The sequence below is a fragment of the Corvus cornix genome, chromosome 1, assembly GCF_000738735.6.
Source record: "Corvus cornix cornix isolate S_Up_H32 chromosome 1, ASM73873v5, whole genome shotgun sequence".
Taxonomy (NCBI): Eukaryota; Metazoa; Chordata; class Aves; order Passeriformes; family Corvidae; genus Corvus; species Corvus cornix.
The window spans coordinates 114,762,457-114,788,131 of record NC_046332.1 but is presented as its reverse complement, the minus strand read 5'-3'; the positions used below and the strand labels follow the sequence as shown (position 1 = coordinate 114,788,131).

The window sequence follows — 25,675 nt, the reverse complement described above, 5'->3', positions numbered from 1 at the left end:
TAACCTTAGTTTGCTCGCCTTGGGGACTAATTTAGTACAGATTTTCATACCATGTTAACTGGCCTCTGCGTATAGCTCTGAGAATTTAACAGGAAAGCAAACCTGTTCTGTTCTTACTGGGATTTTGAGCATATGGCAGAAGTCTTTTTTACTTCCTCTGCTGACAAATTGGGAGTCACTTTGAGTTTTGGAGACATTTTTAATTATATGCCTTTGGTGTTTTGTAAAACCACTGAGTTAAAAATTAATATAGCCCGAAGCAGTCATAAACTCTGTTTCCTCCTACGCCACATAGCAACAAAACTGTTTATCATGTTTTACTGTATAATCGTTATGGGTCTGCACTCATGTTCATTTTAGCTCTGATGTTTCTTTGATGCCTGGTGGAAAGTTTATTCAATGCTTCTGTCCTGGTGCTTGCCTTAAAAAACGCTGTGGAATTTCAGAAGCAATCTCTGAATGAAGGGAGCTGGCTGCAAGTTATAGGGAATGGGAATCTTCTCATGAGGAAAGGCTGAGGGAGCTGGGGCTCTTCAGCCTATCAGATCCCAGAAATTAATACTACTTTTCCTGTATTTCAGTGATTTTAATTTCATCTGTTTTATCTATGGACAATATCTGCTATACCAGCATTTCATCCATTGCTTCTTGAAAATCCCCCCAGCAACTCCTCCTCATGTTTAGTCCCCTTTTTCTCTGAACCATGTTAAAAAAACTCAGCTTTGTTCTGCAACCTGCAGTAGCATCATGAAAGGTGATGAAAGAAGAAAGAAATTCCAGCTGCTAATAATACCAACACCTTGAAAATGTTTTGAAAAGTAGGTCCACTGAATGTATTGAAATAAAAGACTAAAGGCTTTGCAGGAGGATGATCCCATTGTACCTGGCTTTTTCCTGAGTTTCAGTACCTGGTTGATGAGAAGCTGATTCTCACTTTCAAATCCATTGCAGTCACTTGGAAGACAGCACAGGACTTGTAGATCAAAATAAGTCTATAACTAAAGGAAAAGCTCTTAGAAGCTGGTTTGGCAGACTTTCAGGTTTCGTCTGTTTAAGTCCAGTGGTCACCAATCAAAAAAATGGCTGCAGAATATTGCAACTGATTTCAGACTTAAAGAAAAATACCATGACCTCATGAATAGAAAAACCTTCATTTACCAAACCCAAGTTTTTATTCTTTTTCTTTGACAACATTCTGCTCTCCCCGAGGGGAAATCTCGAGACACGAAATAAATGTGTGAATCCATATTCCAGCACTCCATCATAAGCAGACTGAACCTGACAGGTATAGCCTAGGGAGGAAAGAGAAGCTTTCATAAAGCCTAAGTAGCACAGCCTGAAATGCTCAGGAAATAAGACAACTTGAAAAAGCATTTAAAAATATGCAGGGGAGGAAAAAGGAATATAGGTGCCTTTTTATTGATAGAAAAAATAAGGTATTTTGTAAATGAACACAATAAAATCTTCTTTAAAGTGCTGTTTAGAATTGAAACATGGAAGTATTAACCAAACTTTAAATAAAGGCACAAGGCAAAACTGCTTGTTGGGTGGATTTTTTGATTTCTGGCTGTTGGTAACTTATGCTTTTGTCAAAGGTGTTTATCCCTTTAGAATCCCATTCTCTGTTATTGGCCAAGTTTCTGTCTTGGCTCTGAGGCTCCAGGGAGAAAAAAAAAGTATTTTCATTGTCCATATCAGAGCTAAGAGCACACATGAAGATTTTGTACTTACCTCATTATTAGCTCTATATACAAAATACACCTTGGAAATACCACTGCTTGGGAAGGCAAAAGACAGAAGCCAAAGCAGAGAAGGTTTTAACCAGAAATTTTAAAGAAAATGCCTTCAGACAAGTGTATGGCTGTATGCATTTTCATAGGAGAATCCACATAACTGTCCAGATGCTGGTAAAAACCATTTGGTTTGCAGTGCTCCTGTACCTGTTCACTTCCCTGGTGCTTGAGGATGTGCTGCCTCTGATGGCTGAGTGCAGCTGGATTTATTCTCTGAGTTTTATACTCCCAGATTTTTATGTGGACAACCCTAGAGGACGATTTCTTCAGTTCTATTTCAGTAACACAAGTATGAATAATTTTGCATAAGGAATGTAAATTTGCCATAGGCTGAAGTACCTTAATCCACCTTGAGATGCTTTCTCTGGGGGATGCAGAGTAATTTTCATAGAGTGACCATTCCTAAGCCAGAAAGTCCCCTACTATTGAGACCACTCCAGTACTCTGCCACTGTGACTATTTCGACTGCCCTGGTGTTTTGCCTCCTGTTAGTTGGCAGAGTGATTTAAATCAGTTCTTTTTCATGGAAATTCAGGAGGCTATTCCTTGGACAGTGAGTTAAAGTGGGAAGTTCCATCTTCTCTCGTGGCCAAAGCAGAAAATGGATCTTCTAGCCAAAGTCAAGTCAGGATGGAGATTCTCCCTAGCCCTCCTTTTGTTGCTAATGTATTTCTAGGAACATTGTTATTGTGTCTTTTTTGTGGCATTGGCCACATTTACTTCAGGCTGGGCTTTGACCCTTTTAATTTTGTCCCTGCAAAACCTCATGACTTCCCTGTAGTCCTCCTGCGTCATGGAAGGGGAGGCACAGCAGGGAGCTGAAGAAATGAAATGCTGCATTGTAGCTCTCATTCCCTTGCACTGCTGGGAACCTGATTACACACATATATATCACTCATTGCTATAATTACATCCAGGGGCACACGTAGTGATGCAGCTGGACCTAAATCAGAGCCTTTTATATTGGAAAAGAGCTCCAGGATCACAGAGTCCAACCTTTAAATGGAACTAAACATTCCTGTGTCACTGGCAGCGTCTCAAAACAACATTGCATGAGGGTGAATGGATAATCCAACATACTGAGGAGAAATCAGGCTGTAATTACCAGGAATTCCAAGGGGAAAATGCATGTTCAAGTGTGTCCTAACCTCTTGTTTTGTGTTTTTTTCCCCCTAACAGAGACAAGGAACCGGAGCTACAAATGGGAAAGACAAGACGTCTGGTGAGAATGGTAAGGGTTGACTTTATTTCTGGATGGAGAATACTGAGTAAAATGGAGCCAAAATACTTTTTACTCTAATGACAGATGTCCGTAGCGAAGGCTTTGGTGTCATAAATTACCTTCTGATTGTGTTTGAGAAACTGGAAGGACTTCAGAGGGTTTGTGTTCTTTTTACTTTTATGTTTAAACCCTTTGCTAAAGTAGAGTCTCTCTTCTGAGTGTGTAAGTGGTAAACTTAAGGACTTCAAAGAAGTCAGAGCAGAGACAAATGAGACTAAAACAAGATGAGATATGTGTGAAAAGGACACCAAAAAACAAGGTGAGGTATTATGAGCTGCTCCATGAATGAGGAAGGTGAAGAGAAATGGATTTGCTCATCGAGTTTCTGCAGTGTGATTAATCCCACCTAATTTTAGGCCCAGAACTAAGATACCAAAGTTAGAATCCACTTGTTTAGAGCTTATTTGAGTGTTGCTAGAGAGAAGCTATGGATGGAGCAGCTCCCATGGAAGGACCAGATGGCAAAGAGGCTCTGAATTTCGTCATTGGAGTGAGGCTGGACTCATCTCCACTCCTCCAAGGGGTGACTCATGGGGCTTTTTCAGACCTTAATAAAGGGGCTGGCAGAAACCAATTTCAGACCTTCAAGGGGCACAAACAATTCTAATTAAAAAACGTTGATTTTTTTTTTTCCCCCCAGAAGAATGCAAAACTGAATTTTCAGGAAAACAGTAATTGTTTGGGGTTTTTTTTAAGCTGAAGTCTCATTTTATTTCCTATAGGAGCAGAAATGCTTTTCACACAAATGATAATTGATTAAAATCTGATTACCATCAGAAACATTTTTCAAAGGAAAAGATTAAACAATTTTGATTTTCTTTTTAATATACCCAGCTAAAATAGAGGGAGCATCAGAAGGAGGCTTGAACTATAAAATGTGCTCTCTGCTTCTGTTTGCTCATCCAGTTCTAATTAAAAGAATGTGTTCTGTGTCCATCCCATCCCCTGAACAGCAGGAAGAATCCAAGTCCCTTCTCTGAAAAGCCAAGGCTTTTCCAAATGGGTCATTTGAGCAGTTATTTTGGATGTGTGTTTTGGCCTTTTACGTTGGTCAGAGTAGAATTTTTGGGCCCTTTGAGGCAACACATCCTAGAGCATTAAGAGTCTTCTTTATGAATAGTTTTCCTATTACAGGGAGGTGACTTTCCCGTAAGGGCTGTTTGCATAATGTTTCAGTAAATGAAATCCGTAGATGATGCTCCCACTATGAGAAAACACAAATTGGAGTGGAAAAAAAAAAAAACCCCAAATAAATATTTTGGCTTGTTATAGTGTCTTGAATTAGTGGGAACAAATGTACCCTGACAGCAAAGCAATTTGCATTTTCAAGTTAACAGGGAAGGAAAGCAAGCAAAATTATGTCAGCCATTCGGGCAGCATGGGGAGCATGTTTTTCTCTTTTCTGTTTGAGCACATTATGAACTCAGCTCATTTGCCTTGAATTTCTTTCCCAAATAAAAATTTCTTCCCAAATAAAATAGTCCTGTTGTCAAGTTTAGCTTAGATTTACTGATCCTGCAGCCTTTTTAAAAGCAATTTTTTTTTTTCTTAGTGGGGATTTTGAGTGAGCAAGGGCTGCATCATTAATTCAAAAATATATTTGGTTCTAGTTGTGGCATAATTTTATGTGTAACATAAAGAGGCAGATGCACAGTTAATCTTGGGCAAAGAGATACCAATTATTTTTTGTAATGAAATTATAGCAGAAAAGCTGTCACCTACATAAAACACAGGAGCAGCAGGGGAGATGGAATAGAGTCCTCTGATCTCCCCAGCCCACATGCTTGCATAAAAATAAAGCAGAATCAGAACTTTGAACCTGAAATTGAATGCTAAATCAAAGAGGCAGAAATGTGTAACTCTTTGTCCTTATTAGCTCTGTGTGGTTAGAACCCAAGCAGTGATTTATTGCTCTGAAAATTGGGGTGTGCTGTAAACCTACATACACAATATAAATCCTCTGTTCCATGTTTTTTTGGCCAGAAGTCAGCAATATGTCCATGTCTTAAATGTTATTAGCCTCTTCTTCAAGTGTTTGTTTCCCTGTCAAAAGGAAACTTTCCCTCTTGTTTCCCTCTTGTTGAAAAGGAGGGAGGGTGGAGAAGCAAACAAACTCTTTCATCTTATAAAAAGAAAGCAAAAGAAAGAGAAGTCATGCTCTGACAATGTTTGCAAAGGCAAACTGGTCTGGTTGCCGTCTTTGCTCTGTTTACAGATTAGGAAAAGCTGCTGAAAACTGGCCCAAACAACAAATAAAGATGCTTGGCTTTTCTCAGGGTTTGATTCACACAGAGAGACACTGTGGGGTTGAGCTTTGTTCGTGCATTGCAGTAGAAAATGAATTTTGGGCCCGCCTCTAGGTTAGGTTGAAACTGAAGAAAATAAAATAATGACCATGGCAATCAGCAGTCTTCCTCTTTGAAGACATCTATGGCCTTGCTGTCACCATGCAGCACTCAGGGAAATTCAGTCTCCGAGGATTCCTTTTTATAGCAGGGATAGTTTGGGTAGACACAAATGCATTTTCTTGTTTGACCCTCCTTAGACAGGAACAGTCCATCCTTAATTTTATTTAGCTCCTACCCCAGAGCAGCAGTGGCAGCTCTTAGCAAACCTCCCATCAGCAGCAGGGGCTGTGCTGCTGCACACACAGGATGGATGAGGATGGAAGGGACCACAGGGGGACATCTGGTGCCACCTCCCTGCTCCCAGAGCACAGGGCTGTGTCCAGATGGCTCTGGAATATCCCCAGGGAGGAGACCCCAGAGCCTCTGTGGCCAATCTGCTCAGGGCTGGCCCTGCCCAGGGCAGCAGTTCTGCCTCCTGTGCTGGGCAATTGCCGGGCTCAGGCCCTGCCCGTGGCTCTGGTGCCGCTGCCGGGCCCCGGAGCAGAGCCCGGGCCCTGCCCTGAGCCCTCCCTGCAGCCAGGGACAGCCAGGGCTGAGGGCCCCTCTCAGCTGGGGCTCCTCTCGAGGCTGAGCAGCCCCGGCTCCCTCAGCCTGTGCTGGGCACGGAGCTGCTCCAGGCCCTTCCTCAGCTGCGCAGGCCTCCGCCGGCCCCGCTCCAGGAGCTCCCTGGCCCTGCTGGGCTGAGGAGCCAGAGCTGGGCACGGCACCCCAGAGGTGCCCCAGGGCTGGGCACAGGGGCAGGATAACCCTGACCTGCTGGGAATGCTCTTCCCAGTGCACCCCAGGATCCCATTGGCCTTCCTGTCCCCCAGGACACTCTGCTGGCTCAGGGACAGCTCACTGTCCCTCAGGACTCCCAGATCCTTCTCCAGCAGGTCACCCCCAGCCTGTGCTGTGTTATTTATTCCCAGGTGCAGGAGCCTGTATTTGCCCTTGCTGAATTTCAGACAGTTCTCTGCCCATCCCTCCAACCTACTGAGGTCCCTCTGAAGGGCTGCACAGCCCTCACGGGGATCAGCTGCTCCTCCAAGCTCTGTGTCATCATCAAACTTGCTGAGGAGGTTCTGCCCCTTCATCCAAGTCACTGATGAACAACTTAAACAATCTGGGCCCAGTATTGAACCCATAACCTCACTGGGACCTTGAAGGACCTCAGTCTACCTGAAACCCAAGAGATACTTATTTGTGAAACTGCAAACTTAGCTTGTAAACCTGTTACATAAACGCTGCTCTCTGTGGAAGAAAATCCAAAGGGAAGACAGCACTACTATTCCCACACAGCTCAGTGTGGGATAAGAAGCTGTAATTTCCTTTATGCCCACCTGGTTTGATTAGTCGGGACAATCATATTTGCAGATGCAAATATGAAAACAGAATGTTCCCCCCTGGCTATTAGTGAATAAATGATTCTTCTCTGTGACCTTGGCAATGTCACAAAGTTCCTTTGTAGGTTAACACTTGTCACTTCTTGTGTTTCACATTGCCCTGTGTTGTTTTTTTCTTGTGGTGCAATTTGCAAGCTGCTCTCATGCAATCTACTCCTTAATAGCCCAGCACAACTGCCAGGGAAACAATTGCATCAGAACCAATTATTTCTGTCTTCAAATTTAGAATCACTGTTTTTCCTATTAATAGATCTCGCCCTTTCTTCTCAAAATACATAAAGCATGTGATTATTAATTGGTATTATTAATTTTTCTTGGAAGATGAGATTTATCATTCAGTAACATGAATATTTATAATAACAAAATAAGTGTTTTCATGGGATGAATTCTATGCCTTCCTGGCTCTGAGTGAAATGAACATGAGTAGGTTTTGCATGAACTGAGATGTCATGGTGGATTAATCCGATCTCAGCAAGATGGTCAGTTGTATTTTCAGTTTCTTTTCATTCCCAAACACTTGTCAGTGTATGAGCTCTGCTTTGGGGCGTTCAGAAAATTATACATGAATAAATATTCTGTGTTTCATCCTGTCCATGGGATGCCTGTACATAAAGATGAAGAAACAGTAGAGTTAATAAAGTAAATTCTTATATTTTGCATCTAAAATGGAGTCACTTCAGTCTGAATGCTTCTAGAAAACATTTAGGGTAATGGTAAATAATTGTAAAGCAATCCCGTGTGGGAGAATAGAGATCTCTCTCTAGCAAGCTTTCCTGGTAGAGGGGTAGGCATCTTGCAGTATTATCAACAGTCCATTCACCCACTTCCTCTGCTCAAGAAATTTGGGAAATTCTGCTCACTGCACTCAGGAATAAAAAAAGAAATCTTGCCAGATCCGACAGAGTGAATAATAATCTTCATCGTTATTTATGTAGAGTGCTTAGCTTAATAGAGCTTCAGTTCCTGGCTAGAGGCCAGGATCTTTATTGTACTATGGGCTAATATAAATATCTCTTTAAGAACTCAAAATTAATTTTCCACTAATATTCTCCAATGACTGCGTAAAAAATGTGCTGTTTTTGGGAACAGCCCTGCAAATAAACTTACTGGTGGAAAAAAACGATTTTGAGGAAGGGAGGGGAACACATGAGGGTAATTTGTATAAATATTCAAAGAGCCTCATGGAACATGGTTTGCTGTATCTTCCTGGGCCTGGAGGTCACATTTTTTATTCCAAGGAAGGGACAGAGCCTGAACTGCTGCATTGCAATGCTCATACATTTTCTTTCCCACAAAACATTGCTTGTGCAGCAAAAGATGAATCTTAAGTATTGCAAGCAACTGCTGAATCAATGTGAAAAAAACCTCCCTAACCCTTTCAAACTGCTGCTCTCTGATATTTCACCCCCACAGCACTAATCAGAAGTTAGGATGGGGAGTACTGGATGAAGGTATAATATTGAGTTTTCCTGGGTGATAGGTTGAGAGTGAGCGCAGAAATTAGCTTGCCTTGTTGTCTCTTTTCACTATGGTGAAAGTTCTCTCATCCCTTTTAAGTGGTGCTTCAAGGGATATGATCTCCCAGTAATGCAGTCTCTCTCATTCTACTTTCAGCCTATATCCAAAGCCAAATTCTGTCCTATCTCATCCAGTCTAGCCAGTACTAGTGGGGATTTGGGAAGTGAAATGAGAATGATTTGTTGTACCTCATCCCACATCTCTTAAAATAAAAAGTCTGTGCCTCAGCAACATTCCCAGACAAGTCTGCAACCACCAAATACCATAACACCTTCACAGAGCCTAAATACAAAAGTGTCTGAACCCTCAGCATGGTTACATAAGTTGTGTTCGGTCATGTACAGATCACTCAGGCTCAGAGGAAGGTGTAAAAATCCTGTGAGAACTCAACACTCTGATCTGTAGCTGAGGGTGGATCAGATGAGAGGAGAAAAAGTCCCAAGTGAACAGTTCTAGATGAATCCCATCTCAAGACATGGCAAAGACACTGCAGGAAACTGCTGAGTTTCAGTTTAGGAACTTGCCTGGGGACAGCTGCACAGAAAGTTTGCCCAGAACCAAACCAAAGATGTCTCAGGTCCCCTCCTCTTCCTTTGCCCAGCCTGGTGTGTGGAATCAAGGAATGTGCCCGTCCCTGCAGGCAGCCAGCAGGGCTCAGCTAAAGGCAGATTGAGCCTTTAATAACAAGGCTCTGGGATTGTTCACAGATCTTCCCTGGAGAGGATGCTGAAAGGAAGAGAAGGGAATTATACATGAACTTTATTTCCTCTCCTAGGTGAATTTCCATTTCTGGAGGCCAGGGATGAGCATGAGTCCTCTCCAGAGGGATACTGTGTGCTTCTTTATTTGGGGCAGTGATGGCAATGAAGGACTGTTCACAAACATTCTCTGACACACAATTTTTGGTGTTGATTCAGAAACAAAAACTTCTAAAGTGATGTTTTTTATGTGTGTTTGAGATAATGTGGGCACCTTCTGCACTGAAACTTCACCTATACCCATGTGTGCCTGTCCATGTGCAGTGATCATCTGGTTTCATGGAGAGGAGCCTCTGGAGGAGTTTAATCAATGTATCTGAACTAAACTGAAGAAATACTTCTAAAAGAGTAGATATTGTTCTTATTTTTCTGTTATCTGACAAGTTGGCTTTGACACTGTGCATTACAGCTTCACCTCATCTGCTAATGAGGAGCTTTCGTTTTTTAAATGTTTAGGCAGAAGCATCTTAAAAAAAAAAGGATTTTATTAAACGTTTCATCAATTAACAGCTGTGCTCTTGTAGTCTGGCCTGTGTCTTGGCTCTGGAATTCCCCACAAGTTTTCATTTTGTGTATCATTTATAACCACTCTCGTGACTCCCAAATAAGTCCATCTTCCCACACAAAAAATACAGCACTATCCACATGAAGGATGTCTGTCTGTATGTTGCTATATAATGTTAATTATGCAGCTTTTTCTTGCACATTTTGGGTTTCTTTTTTCTTTTTTTAGTGCAGAAGTCCCACAAGGAAAAAAAAATACAGAGCAGAACAGCACAAGCATAGAATAACAATTTCAGCTTTTTAAACCTGCTCATTAAAGACTTAAAAAATGGGAAATGGGAAATTATTTCAAAAGAGATCTATCTTTTTTTTTTTTTTTCCCCATAGAGGGAAAAGCTCCTATTAACTGGTACCTTTGACATGGAGAATCTTCACACTTAATACTCCTGCCACCAATGAATCTGTCTAGGTACTTATATGGTCCTCACCACCATAGTAACTGAGTGTCTTCCAAGTATTTAAAAATAGAGATAACAATAACAATTCTTGCCCTGGTCCACCTCTTTCTTTCCAGCTTGCTAGGAGAACAACTTGATTAATTTGTGGGACCTTTGTTTTGCACACAGTGCCTGCACACAGCTCGGGAAGCTTGTGTGCCTGCGTGGATGCGATGTTCTCAAACCGAGTGCATCCAAAAATCCGGCTGCATTTCTAAAAATGTGAGAGATGAACACATGTATAGGAGTTATATATATTTCTGTATGGTCCCTCACAGTCTGCTCCTTTGCAGGAGGTAGAAGTCAGTAGAACTGCAGCATTCCTGCAGTGCTGAGATCAGGAGCAGCCCAAGGAAATCATCATGAGGTGTCTCAGTAAGTGGGTATTTGAGCACCTGAAAGGTAGTGGTAGCCCATCTCCTTCCTGAGAAACTGGCTGGAAAATCAGCCAAGATCATTAGGGGGGGGAAAAAAAAAAGTGATTAGAAATGAAGAAAAAATCAAATTAAATGAAAGAAAATAAAGCTGTGGTGATGCTGGTGGATTTTGCCTTTTGGATGAGTCATAAATACACTGGAGTTCCCATCAAGTGTTAATGAGGAAAGACAGAATTGAAATGATGCCTTTGACAAGTGCCGTATTTCTTCTGGAAATCAGTCTGTAATTATCAGTGAGCTGCCTGACTGTGCACCAGGGAGAAGGAGCCTTCTTTCCATGACTGGCACATAACTGGCTGGCTGCCACAAATGTGCACTGCCTGGAAAATGGGCTCTCCTGGGAGAAGGAGCCTTTAGTTCTGCTTTGGTGCTGGTGGTGACCCAAAGGGAGGACACAGCTCAAGCCAGCCCCTCAATAACCCTATAAAGTTTCCTCTGAAATGAATCTGCCCCTGCATCATCAGGGATGGTTTGGGGTGTGTCAGGATCAGAGTCAATGGGATGTGGGAGATGGAATATTTACATTGGGAATCCATGGAGCTGGGCAGACTGGCACAACTTGGAGATTCCTCTCTCCACGTTCCCCGACACTAACAACAGATGATTAAAAGGCTACAAGAGGTGCATATAGCTGAGCAGCATGTTTTTTTAATTTAGTGGAAGTGAAAAATGAATGCCCAACAGTGGTTACCAGGATTTACTGTTGTGGAAACATCACTTTTCTTTTTGACTGTACACACACGACTGTACACAGACCTGCTTTACTTCACACCACAGGCTTTTGTTTCCTTCTGACTTGGGTTTGTAAATGGAATGAAAATACTTTTCTACTTACGAGTTCCTCCGTTAGAAATTCGGTAAATGATTAATCATTCTTTTTTTTCTGAAGGTTTTTAAGATTTTAATTTGTAGCACACAGCTGTCTTGCAGCACTTAGCTCGATGCTCCAAAATTAGCTTGTAATTTGGTGTTATCAGGCTCCCTTGTGTAAGCAGGCACCAGAATTTAGAACAGCAGGAGTGTTACAGACATGATGAAAATGTGCTCCTTTGCTGAACTGGTGGCCAGAACAAATAGCAGTCAGGGCTGCAGGAAGGAATTAGATGCTGCATCAGGAACCAGCACAACACTTCACCTTCAGTCCCCGTGCTCAGAGATTATTTCAGGACCTTATGTAAAATGCTTAGGTCGCCTGTCCGAGGGAAGAGAGGGGTGTCTCAAAGTCAGCCCCACACGTGTCTTGGGTTCTCTGCCTCTCTCTCTAAGTTTGGGGTGAAATTCTTCATGTCTGGCTCTCTGGGTGCACATCTCTGTGAGAGACCTAAAGCTCTGTTTGTTCTCAACAGAGAAAAATGTATTTTTTTGTGATGTGGTGCTTATCAGAATGAGCTCCTCTGGAGAGCCTGGTGTTCATAGATCTTAATCTGATTTAGGCTTCTAATTTGCTTAGCTCTCTCAAGGCTGAGGAATTTGTGGGTAATACTAACATTAAAAATAATAAAAATTATATAATAAATAATAAATAAAATAATTCTTTGTCTATCTCTGGAGTTAAGTGGATGCTCAGCAGGGTATTTCAGAATGTCTGGTTTGGACCTGGACATTTAATTTCTCCTTAAATCCATCTCAAGCAGCTCTATCCTTATTCAGGTTTGACTTATCCTGACCACCTCATGCCAGCTCTCACAGCCATTTTCTCAGTGGAAATATGGATGTGAAAACATCCAAATATTTTCTGGCTTGAGGATTTTGTTAGCCAGGATACTGGATTTGATGGAAGCATTTGCTTTAGCCAAGCACTCTTAGTATTGGTTTCTTTTTCCCCCAGCCCACAGTGGGTTATGAGTAGGAAAGACTGAGAAAAATACATATTTTCCAAGGAGGAATTTCCAAGAACAGAAGAAAGTTGGATAGCACCGGATATGGAAAAGGCATTTTGAAAGTCATAGTGGAAAAAAAGTAGGGCAGGGTGCTCTGGCAGCTCCTGGGAGATGATGTGGGTATTCCAGAGCTGGAAATCAGCTCTCAGCACTTCTCCAGGGTCTCACAGTGACATTATTTAATCACCGTTGATGAATGAGTTCTCTAACTGTATTTTGAGTATCTCATCTTTCATTCTAATTTATACCTAAAACCCCCTGAGACTGCTGGTTGACTCTAGGTGGAGAAAGCATTAATTATTCCTTAGGTTTTAGTGAAACACTGGCACTCCACAGTGACCAATTTGCTACTCCTGTAAAAGCTGCCAATAAAAAAGGACATGTACAAATATATTCATTAGCTCAAACTAATTAAAACCCAGGCTAATAGCCAGGAACACAACACGTTATTGCAGGATTTTGGAATTCATTATGTGCCTGTGCTGATCCGACAGTAACTATCCCTGCAGCTCCTAATCTAAGTTAAAGATCTGTTTACTGACAGACACCTAAAATGTATTTTACAGGGCCTACAGACACTGCAGAGTTTCTGACCCAGGTGTCTGACAGGAAACAGGGATTGGCCATGGAGATAATTCTGGGCAACAGGGATTAGCTGCGGAGAAAATTCTGGGCTACATCCTTTGTTGTGTAACAGAACCAAACAGAAGGATGGGAGAGGTGAGATTAATTAAGCCTGAAGAATTGTTTATTCTTGTGGCCTTTGATTTCAGAGCTGAGTGTAGGTTATCAGGTGTGGTACCTTTGAGGGAAGATGTGGATACACCTGTGTATATTCCAAACCTCCAGTTGCATTTGGGGCCCATCCTGGGGAATGTTGGGAGCACATAAACCCCCATCCTGGCTTATCCAGGGTCATACAGCACAGGTTAGGATCAGATAACCTCCTTCTTTTCACCTCAAATAACCAGGGGACAGAACCCACTGAGGGAAGGACATTGAGACAGAGCTGGATCCAAGGCTGTTTGGTGTCCTGAAGCAGCCACCTCTGGGTCTAGCAGCCAGCAGAATAATTCCTAGCAGAAAACGTGCATTGTGGTCTCACCTAATGATTGTATTCATCAAGCAGGCAGCTGTATTTGTCACTGGCAGAAATTTCTTGGTGACCTTTCCAGTGAATCTGTTCCCAACAAAACTCTATGTCTCTGGTGAGAGCTCTGTGTCTCTCATGTGAGGTCTGCCTCCAGCAGGCAAAGATGTGGAGAAACTGGGGGAAAAAGAATCCCTGGCTTATTTTAGCCAAGAAGGTAAGAAGACAAATGGAAGAAGTGTAGGTTTGGATCTTTTCTGTCAAAGGATGATGGATGCTGTCAGCAGAGGGCAAGACGTGGGCTTTGCCAGTCAATCATTCCCTCCATCAGCACCACTTGGTCTTGTCTCAGACAAACTTCTTTGGCTTAAATTCCTTCCTCTGTCAAATTAAAGAGAAAGAAATGGCTTTTCTAGACCCCAGTGGGAAGAAGTTTGGAGATTAATGATCCATAAACAATAGCATATATTCCTGTGTCATTTTCCCAGCGAGACCAGGTGTGGGAGGTTTGGTGGACGTTGTCTGCTCTGACTGCTGGACCTCTTTGAAGCTTTTCCCTGTGCCAGAGAAAAGGGTCACAATTCTTGTTTAAATATTTATGGTTTTCACAGGAGGGACCACGGAAATAAAGAGCAAAAGACTTAAGTCATGGGATGGCATCCTCTGGAGGTCCCTCAGCTCAGAACCATTCCAGTATGGAAGAACATCAAAAAGAAAATGTAATTTTTGGCAATTCTCCCCATTCCTCCCTGTGCCACAGGCAAACCTTGGGAACAACAGAGTCTAGAAGCTGTTCTCAGATGCAGCAGAATTAGTGTAGCTATTTGGTCTCTATTCATCATCTTAAGAAGATTACTGCAGCTAACATTAGCATTTTTGCTATTACATGGTGGACTGGCTGAAGTCCAGACTGGGTTAGTATTAGAATACTTATTTCTTTCCTTTTACTGTTCTTTTTCTTCTTGCAGTAGAAGATGATGGACACAAAAAAAGCCAGTGAAGAAAGCTGCATCAAGGGATACCAGTGCTTCTTTGTAGTTTCTCCCCACATATCTGTTTGTGTGAGCTTGTAATTCCAGCTCAGTTCAGTTCTAAGTTTCAAGTTTAAATGAAATTAAATATAAGCACATCCACAACTGCCATTATTTTTGAGTGGGTACTATGTGAGACCACTAAGAAGTTACTGTTTTCTATAAATTTCTATAACTATAAATAGATCCAAATGTACTTGAAACTTGGCATGGAAATGTTCTATAACTACCATGAATTTGACCCTTCGAGCTTCCCACAACTCTTTGGACATCACAGTGATTTTCTGTGGCTGTAAGTAGTTTTCTGCAGGACTCTGTAGTACTGTGATGCGTATTTGAGGCTGAATTTCTTGACTGAACTTGCAGAGTAGAAAAACCAACAATTAACCTGAGCTGAGTTAGAGAGCAGCTGCTTCTCTTCTGCTGTGTGTTTGTGGGGTTTCTGGCCTGCCAGCAAAAGGCTGAGTTTACTTTTGTTTAGTTCAGTGTAATTGCTGAGATAGGGAGTGATGCAGCCCAGAGCTGCCAGCCTCCTTTGCTGGTGTCAGAGATACCTTTTGTTGTTGTAAGTGATGCTGTCTGAATGTGACAAAACACTTGATAAGCTTGGCCAAGCATGCCAGAAAACAAAACAAAACAAAAAGCAATGTGGACTTTTCAGTCCAGGCAGTTCAAAAAACTGCAGGGTGTTCTGCCCCCACCATTGAGATGTTTCAGGAGAAAAACTGATCGATTTGGTTAAAAAAAAGGAAGTTTTGCTTTTTGCTAGTCAGGAGAGGCTGCACAGATTAAGGTAAGCACTAGAAAACACTCAGATCCTCGGTGCCCATTGGCAGAGCTCTTCTGGAAGTGGTTACTGCTGGTTTTTTCAAGGCCCAAGACACATTCACTCATGATATTGAAGGTCTTAACCAGTCACTGGCTTGTATAAGTTGATATTTTACTACCACTGTGACTCCTTGTCACAAGCAACAAGGAGTGGTGCAGTGGGATTCTCTGGGGTGAATCCAAACTCCTGGTCCTTCCTACCAGGCAGGCCAGGCTTCCACGATGGATCAAGTTAGTTATTTCTTACTTTCTTCATAAAACCTGTGGTTTTCCTTTCATCTTTTCCACAAGTAGGGTCTTCTCTGCCTCTCTTCCTGTCTCCCTCATTTCTTGTGTCTCACCTCTCATTCTTTCTCCTCCCCCCCCCGAGAATTTTGTGTCTCCTCAGCACAGCTGGGTCGAGTGCTGCTTCTCCCTCTAACTGCCTAATTTTCCCTCCTATTTTCCCAGGAAAATTTGCAGTCTGGGTCATTAGTAAAAAATATTCATTTGCCAAAAAGAAGGTTCCTGACTAATGCTCTAACTTGGGGTCATGGTGACCCTCAGCTGAACTTTTTCATTTTTCTCCAGTCTCACAAAACATTACCAAGACTAGGTTTAAACAAGGGCCAGGTGAGGAGTCACCTGAAAGAAGAGAAACATAAGTAAGAGACAGAACAGTTTTTAAAGGAGCAGAATTAGAAACAAGAAGGCTTTTAGTTGTTCTCTTTCTGGGAAGGAAGGGAAGAAGGGAGGGAGGAAGGAAGGGAGGGAGGAAGGAAGGAAGGAAGGAATTTGGAAGGAATTCGGAAGGAAGGAAGGAATTCGGAAGGAATTCGGAAGGAAGGAATTTGGAAGGAATTTGGAAGGAAGGAAGGAAGGAAGGAAGGAATTTGGAAGGAAGGAAGGAAAGGAAGGAAAGGAAGGAAGGAAGGAAGGAAATAAATAATTGGGTTTCCTGACAAAAGAGGAGAAAAAAAAATAATTGGTTCTGTTTACGTGCAGATCTAAAATTTGAGCAGTAAAGATAATTAGGTGGGTTTTAGTGGAACAGGGAGTGGGCTGTGCTGTGTCCTGTGCATTCTGCACATGCCAGCACTTTGGAGGCGGTGAGGGATGTGAATCCCAACTTAGGTCCTTCCTTGCACCGACCCAGCTTGTGTTTCCTGAAGCAGAGGAAATGCATGAAAGGTTTAGTCCTTCTAGATGCTTGTAAGCTCGTGTCCTTGTAATCCTCAGAAACAGGGTGAGGAAGAATGGGTCTCTCTAGACCAGAAAATACAGGCTGGAGAGATGATCTGAGGTTGGCCAGCTGCGTGTGTCAGCCCAGATGCTGTTTCTGATCAGCTTTATTGACAATCTGACATGTCTGTAAATCCAGACAGACCTTAAAAGGTGCCTGTCAGGGTTTAAATTCACACAAGGGAAAATGTTTTCTAGAGAATTTTTAAATGAGTAGCAGAGATAAATGTGAGAGAAATCCTCACCACAGAATGTGTAAAGGACTACTCAGATTAATTTTTGTCTTCCATGTAATCATTTTAAGTGACTCGACTGTTTTCAATTTTTTTCCTGTGCTTAAATCTTCAAGAAATCATTGGCAACTCTCAAAACACCAGCAGAGTAACATTCACCCTCTGGTTTTGATCCCTTTTAATGATTTTCCAGCTATCCATAACTTTTATTTCATTTAGTTTACATTCCTTCACTGGTATTATATGCACTTACTTTGTTTATTGCAATCTGGACTGGTGGCAAGGCCGATTAACAGCTGCTGAACTCTGCTGGCTAAAAGCTCCCTTTTCAGTTGTACACAACCTTGCCAAAATCCAATGGCTTGGGCTGAAATTTGTTATTTTGATTGCTTGCCTCAAGCAGAATTATTTCGGAAGGGTTCAGCAAAGTCATTCTAGTAGTTTCCAAAAATGAGGCTTGAGCAAAATGTTAGCACATCAAGAAATTAAAAACAATTTCTGATGGCCTTTTGTCTGACTGCTTCGAGCCTTTGTCATTTTGAACAGAAATGTAAGATTTGTCATCTGGGATGTGACTTTTCTATTTGTTATAGAGGCCAAGTTATAAATGTTTCGAAGGACAAGCCTTACGTTTGTGTGAGTTCAGTGAAGCAGTTAATTATTTTTTTTTTCCATGAAAACGCAGCATCACTGAGCCAAATAGTAAACACGAAAGCAATTAAACCAACACTGTCTTTGAAAGGCTTAAGGAAATGATCGTTTTCCTTAATTGCTGCTACATTCAGCGATGCTTTGGCCAGGAGCTGAAGGGTCGTGCCTTTTCTGTGCTCCTAAAACATCACAATTGCTTAGGAAAACATGTGCCTCCTTCCTTGGAAGCAGAGGGTCCCAGAAGCTGGAGCGGGGAGGTCAAAGGATGGAATGACAAAGGAGTTCAGTAGGTCTCATCAGGAAGCTGGAACCACAGAGGATTAGGCAGGATTTGAAACTTATGGGATGGAAGCTGGGATGGGGAGGGAGGAATATGAGCAGGCATGTGAGAACTGGAGGAGAGCAGGAGTCAGCTGGTGTGGGAAGGGGCTGGGCTGGAATTTTGAGGTTAGGGAACGTCCTGGTGCAGTTTTGGGGAGCAGGGGTAGCAAAATAAAGACACAGCATTGTTGAGGTCTGCTGGCAGCCGTGGTGACCGTCTTGGCTGGGGGAGAGCTGGGGCTGGCCCTGAGCTGGGACAGAGGAGATGGAACAGGAGTAGCCACCACATCTGAAGGCATCAGAGTTTTCTGATTGTTCCCTTCCCATCAGCTTTATGAATCCCACCCAAAAAATCTGCAAGTCATTCCCTTTCCTGCTGATTCAGGAGCAGGACAGCAGCCTCCCGCCTCTGCCTGTTACTCCATTAAAACTGGTGTTGGATTTAACAGTTCCAGGCAGCCGTGCTGAGGAGCCATGTGGGTGTCCATATGTTGTATCAAAATACCTTTTTTTTTTGCTTTAAATCTAGGAAACACTGCACTCCTAAGACCATGAAAGTTTCAATGTCAAAAATTAAAGTTGTCCACTCAGTGATTCAGTTAATTTTGCCTAATGGTATCGGTTCATTTTGTCATTTATTAACTTTCTCATGTTCATCTTTGCAGCCTGAATGTTCTTTTAAGATAGCTTTATGCATGCAATAAACTTACAGCTGAAGCAGGAGGGAAACCTTTATCCCCCAGCCTCGGTTAGATTTTCATGTCAATTAGTCTATCTGGCACTGGGTTTAATAACTTTCTAATTGCAATTGCAGCACTTACCTAAATCAATGGCCACCCCTCTGGATAAAACTGATTTTAAATAGCCGTTGTTAAAAGGCACCAGGTGAAAACTTAGTGAGGTGAAAAGCAAGATAACATGAATAGGAACCCTCCTTTTCTTCTAGACAGCTCATATTAATAAAGCTTGCTTTTTGTTTTGTTTTGCCTTAACATGTTTTTACATTAAAAAAAAATTGAACTTACAGAGGACACTTTCTGAGCTTCCTTTAAGATGTTGCAGGATGGGAGTCAGGGAATGCTCCAGGTGATAAAAGGGATTTGTTCCAGCTCTGAGGACTGGAAGGCAGCGAGGCTGGAGGGCCAGTGTGGTACCTCACAAGCACCACTTGGCTGGCAGCTCGGAAATGCACCCGCTTCCAGCACGTACAACCTTCTTTGTGTCCTCAGCGTTCTGTGTGGGTTTGTTAAGTGCACCATCTGTCAGGATAATGAGAGCATTTTCACTTCCCTGCTCCATAACCTCCTGATGTAGTGAAAGAGCTCAGAATATGGACCTGCTTTCTCCCTTCGCAGGGGCTTTATTGGAAAAGCATGCTTGCTTTTACCCACATTAAAAAAAATGAAAAGGTGTGTGGGTGTGAATAATCAATACACAGGCTATAAAAAGGTGGATACTCCTCCTTGCTACACACCTGAGAATAAGCCCACTGCAAGCCAGCCTTAATGATCTACACATTAGTCAGCTGCTTGTCAGATGCTTGTCAGGGCTGCACTCTTAGGGGAGAACAACCCCTCCACCCTTTATCTGAAATGGCATCCAGTTCAAAAGAGGATGTTGCTGAGTCAGTGCCTAGGACCTAGAAGGTTTGGAATTTTATTTTCTTATGAGATGGGGGAAAGAGGAAAAAAAAATGCAGAAGCAGGATTTGAGGTACTGTGTAGCGGCTTTGGAGCCCGACCTTGCTCATTATCTTTGCTGCTTTGGAAAGGCTTGGAAAATTATATTACCCTACAACCATCAGTCGTCACTCAATAAATACAGAGGCTACAGGCAGGGACAAGAAATCCCACTGAGCTTTGGTATTGACTTGTTAGAATTCCAGGCTTTAGCCTCCCCGTACAGTAACTGCCTCTAAGTAATGAACAAGCTGCTCAGAAGGACGCCTTGCCCTTCTGGATTCATTCCCCCCTCTTTTATAGGATCTATTCATTGCCATGTTTTACTCCCTTATGCTAAACAGTAAATTGTCCTATGTGACAGTAAGGTCTTTTCTATTACTCTGGGAGAGGAAATCAGTGGGAGAGCAGAGCTGTGCTCCAGTTGTGCCTCAGAGCCAATAGTCATGTCCAGCTCAGCATCAGTTTCCACAGTAGGGGAGGGGAGAGAAAAAAAACATGTCAAGGATGTGTGGTGGGGTTGTATTTCTTCCATTAAGGAATGATGAAGCAGTAACTTTTGTGTGTAATGGTGCTGTAAAATCTGAATTCTCTGTTGAGTGCACCACATTGGGGAACTGCACTAGGAGGTGGTCACTTTGTTTTTCTGAGCTCTGCGTGCAGATTCCAGTCTCATGTCAGTGTTCCTTGGCTTGGACCAGCCACAAGAATCATGGAAATACCTTTTAAAGGGTTCTTACCTTCTACACATGGACACCCAGCACATCTGACTCACACATTTTATTCTTCCTGCATTCTCAGCCCTGTTTTGGCTGCCTTTGTCACATGCTGGGTGCAGCAAGGTTCCTCGGAGCACCTCCACTCTTCAGGATGGCAGCAGCCATCACCTGGCTTGTTCTTAGCTAAATAGCAGAGCAGAGGTTTGGTGTTTGCAGTAGCTGGTGAATTCAATTACAGTTCTCACAGAAACTGTCATTTGGCTGCTTGTTCACATGAAGCATTTGATATTGCTTGTCTTGGTGTTAACTGTAATCCCTTATTAGAGGTGTATAAGGAATCTTATTGATGTGCACTTAAAGGCACACAGTGTACACAAAAATTCACTATCTTTGAATTAAATTGAAAGGAGAGCGAGAGGTGCTGATACAGTTTTTTTTGTCTGTTCAGCTATATTTCTATAAAAAGAAAAATGTATGCACACTGTTCAGTCAGCTCCTGAGGGAACGTGAGAGGATCCAGATCAGCTGCACAACTGGCAGCTTCCCTGGCCATCTCAGCAGAGGGAACAAATGTTCATTTTGACCCTCTACTGAAGGTGAGCCCTTCTCTCCCTCTCCATCCCATGGGATCAGAGCACACAGATGGAGTTGTGTGAGAAGGTGTGCCTACCTTTATTTTATTTTCTTCCTTCTTGGAGCAAACAAGATTTCTTAGCTGCTGCAGTTTCAGTGTAGTACCTTTCAGAAGGGCTAAATAATTCATTTGATGAGAAAGAATTTCTCATGAACTAGCAGATAAGTGTGTTCATCTGAAATTCTACAATGTGTAGTTCAGGCACCACTCAGGCTCAGGCAATGTAACTCACTTAAAGAACAATATCTACATCTGAACCAGTCCCTCTGAGCTGCCTTTATAACTAATAGAGAACTAAGCAGTATAGGAAGGGGATTCAAGGGTGAGATTTGTGCTGTCCACTAATGTTGGAATTGCACCCTTGGAGTCCTTGCTTTGCTTCATTGGTGTCTTTCTAAACACCTGCAAGTTTGGCTTCCTTTACAGCTGGACTTGATGATCTTAAAGATCTTTTCCAACCTAAATGATTTTATGATTCTAAGTTAGATTAAGAAATTTTTTTTTTGCCTTAGGAATTGGCCAGAGCTTTTTACCTAGAATCTGGTCTTGAAATATTTGGCTTAATGAGCTTCTGCAGAACACGTAACATGGCTGAGTGGCTCTTGGGCAAGACAGCCTGGAACACACTGACAATACCCTCCAGCATATAATTCCTTCTCATCCTCTTTCAGAGTCACATTGCCACTGGATCTTAATTTATCTTCCCAGTGCTGCTGTTTCAGTGTTATCCTACATTCTCCTGAGGAGCCCCTCCTCTCTTCCTAAGAAAGTTAAGCAAGCCAGCCTGCAGGGGAAATAAACACAGAATGTGGCTTTTTGCGTTCCGTGGAGACACGGTAAACTCAAATTAATGATTCTGTTCGGGTAACAGCCCAAGCAAAAAAAAGCAGTGGAAATTTCCTAGAACCAACCCTCCTGCAACAGGTTTTCTTTGCTTTACGGTGGAAAACTACAGCTGGGTGACTGCTTTCAGGAGTCAGAGATGTTAAAATTCCGTACCTTGTGTGAGAAAATTTCATTCTGTGGAACATTCAGTAAGACTTCTGGTCAGACCAAATCTATCCAGCACTCTGGCTGAACTTGTGGATGCTGGAGCAGAAGTTACAAAGCCAAGTGATGCAGGAGCATGTGAGACCCACTGGCAGGCCAAGTTTCATGGTAAATTGATTTCCTTTAGAGTATCCTGGTCTTTGCTCAGGGTGAACTACCTTGGAGCTGCTCCAGAAGCCTGCGTTTTATATCCATCACATCTCTAGGGCTCTCCTGAAGGGATGAATTTGGTGTTATGGAGGGGTGACAAACTTTCTTTTGCCAAACACTCTCCTGAAAGAATGTCTTAGAGCAGGTTTGTTCATCCTAGCCTGGTTTTACCCTGTGACAATTCTGTTCTGTCACTAAAGGACTCCAAATACTTCCTTGGGCATTCTTAACCTCACAGGCTCCACTTCTACACAATAATTGCCCGGCTGCCTCCACAAACATTCCCAAACTGGCAGGTAGTGCAAGATGTCAAAAAAACATGGTGCATGTATTAAAGCAGTGGCTTTTTTTGGGGATGTAATTGTGCTAAATTAACTATCCTATCACAGCACAGAGCAATGCCCATGGTTGTGCAAATAAAAGCTGCACTGTTTGGCCATTATTAATGTTGTTTGTTTCTTGCTCTTAATCTGTGCAGTAAAGTGAGTGCTTCATACTGATAATATTTACAAGGCTTAGGAGATACTGAAATAGAATCATAGAGTGGCTTGGATTGGAAGGGTTCTTCAAGCTCATCTCGTTCCAACCACCTCTTCCATAGGAAGGAAACATCCACTGTCCCAGGTTGCTCCAAGCCCCGTCCAACCCGGCCTTGGACACTTCCAGGGATGGGGCAGCCACAGCTTCTCTGGGCACCCTGTACCAGGGCCTCACCACCCTCCCAAGGAACAATTTCTTCTATAATAACTCCTTTGCTTAAGAACGTGATATTGAATGGTAAAGCTCAGTTCCTGTACCTTATGCTCTGCACCTGTGAGTGTGGGATTTAGTCGTTTGTAATTAAAACCTGTGGTGGATTTTGCAAGAGGAGAGTGTTTTCTCACTGTGACTTTCCAAGTGCTCATATAACCGTTTTTATTAAAATTACCCTGTAAACTTAAAATAGGCTCTCATTAGTTGCTAACAGATCTGCTGGTATCCAGTGACTCCAAGAAAATGCCCTTATTTTCCACTTTGAAGATGAGCAGGGCAAAGTCTTGCTCTTTTTTGTGTGTGGAAAAAAACATCTTATGACTCCATATCACGGTACTTTTGATTGACTCCTCTCCTTTTTGTGACTGACAGGCTTTGCTCTGTAACCCGTGCCACCTTCCCCAGCTCTTTTCACTTTGTCAGGCACGGATTTGATCCCCCTTTCCTGCCACTCCTGTGAGGCATGTTGTGATCGCTGCCACTTCTCCGAGCTTCTTCCCCAGCTGCTCTTTAGGGGGGTGGTGGGGTGAGGGAGCATCCCTGGAAAGCAAAGCCAAGGGAGACAGTGCCACACTGGAAGGTAAAATCCTCTGTTTCGTGTTTTCCTGGTGAGTGCTCTCAGGTACCGTCCATCATCCCACAATTAACAGCGAGTGCCAACTCATTTTGAGGCAGTTCCCTTGCAGTCTGGAGCAGCAAAATGTTTGGAAGTGATGGGGGCAGCATGTCCGTTGGAAAACAAAATGGGTTTAGAGCCTTTTATATGGTTTTGATGCAAAGTGGTGCAGCATGGCTTGAATCAAAAGGGCTAAACTCTCTTTCCCTCAGCGCCCCAGGTGTCCCACACTCTGCCACCACAGTCCCTCGGCAGAGTCTGTCTGGAACAATCCCAGCCGTGCCCGTGGCTGCACCGACTCTCACATATTTAGGGAAGCTGTGGATGATGCCTGAGCTGTGCTGGGGCCTCGGATAATGTGCTGGTGTCGAGGTAGCCCTGAGGAAGTTCTCCCGTTGTTATTTTAAACGTTATTGCTGAAGACACTTTTGCAAAGGTCAGAGCACTGAGGGGTGGTGGAGGGGAAAGAATTTATTGTTCTGCATTTGTAACCACATTAGGGCTCCCAGCTCGGGCTGGGAGTGCCTGGATGCTACCATAATAGGGAAATAACTGATCATATATTAATCAAGCAGTCGAGAAGCGAGTCAGGAGGGCAGCTTGCTTCATGCATTGCTGAAATGCAGCTCCCTCCACAGCAAAGCTGGTTAAAGGCACAGTGTTTAACTGGGGAAATGAGAACTGGAAATGGCAGAGGAAATTAAAACTGCGTCGTAACAGTTCCCATTTAAAACTTGGCTGGGGCGTTGGGGATCATGGGCAGCTGCAGAATGAGACTCCCATAACTCTGGGCTGAATTTGTGAGGAGGAGCTTGGCATCCTGACCTGGGGGAGAGGCGGGGCTAGGGCTGGGTGTGTTATCCCTGCTGGTGGGGCATCGTTCTGCAGGGACAGAGGGACCTGGCAGGAGCTGGACTCGATGGTCCTTGTGGGTCCCTTCCAACTCAGGACACTGAGATTCTGTGACAGTGCCAGCACTTGATCCCCAGCACCATTTCCTTTCAGCTCCCAGAGGCTCCCACTGAATTTGCCAGTTTAGCACTTCTCAGATGCAGCTTTAGCTGGTAAGAGATGAGATGATAGAGCCGAAATGGCCATTTTTTATTTGCTAGGTTCCCAGTTAAACTCCAGAAAGTTTGATCTCCAAGTGGCAGTGTGAATTAGTTTCATTCCCAGAATACCTCCCATGAGTTATGTACCTACCTATACATCAGTTACATGTTTGTAAACCATTTTAAAAGGCTGGCAGTGATCCATTAATTATTTTGAAGATGAGGAATGATTGCTTAAATAATATTAGCATTTAAGGAAAAACAATATTTGTCTCTATATTAATTGTTGAGCAAAATCTATTCATCTGTAGTTGGCTACAGTCTACTGGAGAATGCAATTTCTGTAAACTGAATTTTATTGCTATTCCTTTCTGTTCCATTATGTTACCCCAATGTACATATTTTTTGTGCTACTTCGTTTATCTTGTGTCAGAAATAATATTCCTGTTCTCAAACATTATTACAACTAGGGGAAAAAAAAAAAAGATTAATCAGACATTTCAAAAGCCTCATGCTGAAATAACATTTTTAAAATTATAGAAGAACAACCATTATTTTCTACAGCAAAACTAATTTTTCGAGTTCGAGATAGCAACACCATATTCCAAAAGTAAAGGTCAATTTGAAAAATAAAAGATTCTGGTTGCCTAATAAGGTTATGTTCTTTATACCAAATTGTAATTTACAGTTGAATCAAATGATATTAATTATTCCTGGCTTGCTTTGAGTGATATTCTGGGGCCAGTTGGTGTAGTTCAGATAAAAACAGCTGTTACATTTAGTCTTATCATTAATGATAACCTTTATTTTTTTCCACATGGAGCTTTTGAAGTCTCAGGAGACTGCTGAGCTCCAGGGGTTGCTTTTCTGTTTCAGAGATGGTTCCCGTTTGGACTTTCCATTTCCCCAGCATCTTCTACCTTCAAATAACCGAAACCAAAAACCCCTTGTGGAAAGCTGTAATTCCCCACCATCGAGTGCATCTCTCCTGACAGAACAGGGAGCCTTGGACTCTGGAAGGTGGCCCTGGAATGTCTGGGTTTATTTTGAAGTGACAAAACGAGAACAGCTGTAGGGATGGAGTCCTTGTCACAAAACGAGCATCTCACCCTGCAGCACTTCTAATGAGCAGGAAGAAAAATTATTGTTGTTCCTAATCTAATTAGAGAAAAATTTTGTGCTTAT

The 25,675-nt window shown here is 42.6% G+C and overlaps 1 protein-coding gene across 1 annotated transcript in view; it reads left to right on the top strand.

The window, feature by feature from the left end:
- PCP4 (Purkinje cell protein 4) overlaps positions 1-25,675 on the top strand; it is a 48,861-nt gene that overhangs the window by 15,168 nt on the left and 8,018 nt on the right. Inside the window, exon 2 of the mRNA XM_039553274.1 lies at positions 2,973-3,024. Coding sequence (XP_039409208.1) covers positions 2,973-3,024 — 52 coding nt within the window. The remainder of the gene's footprint in view (positions 1-2,972; positions 3,025-25,675) is intronic.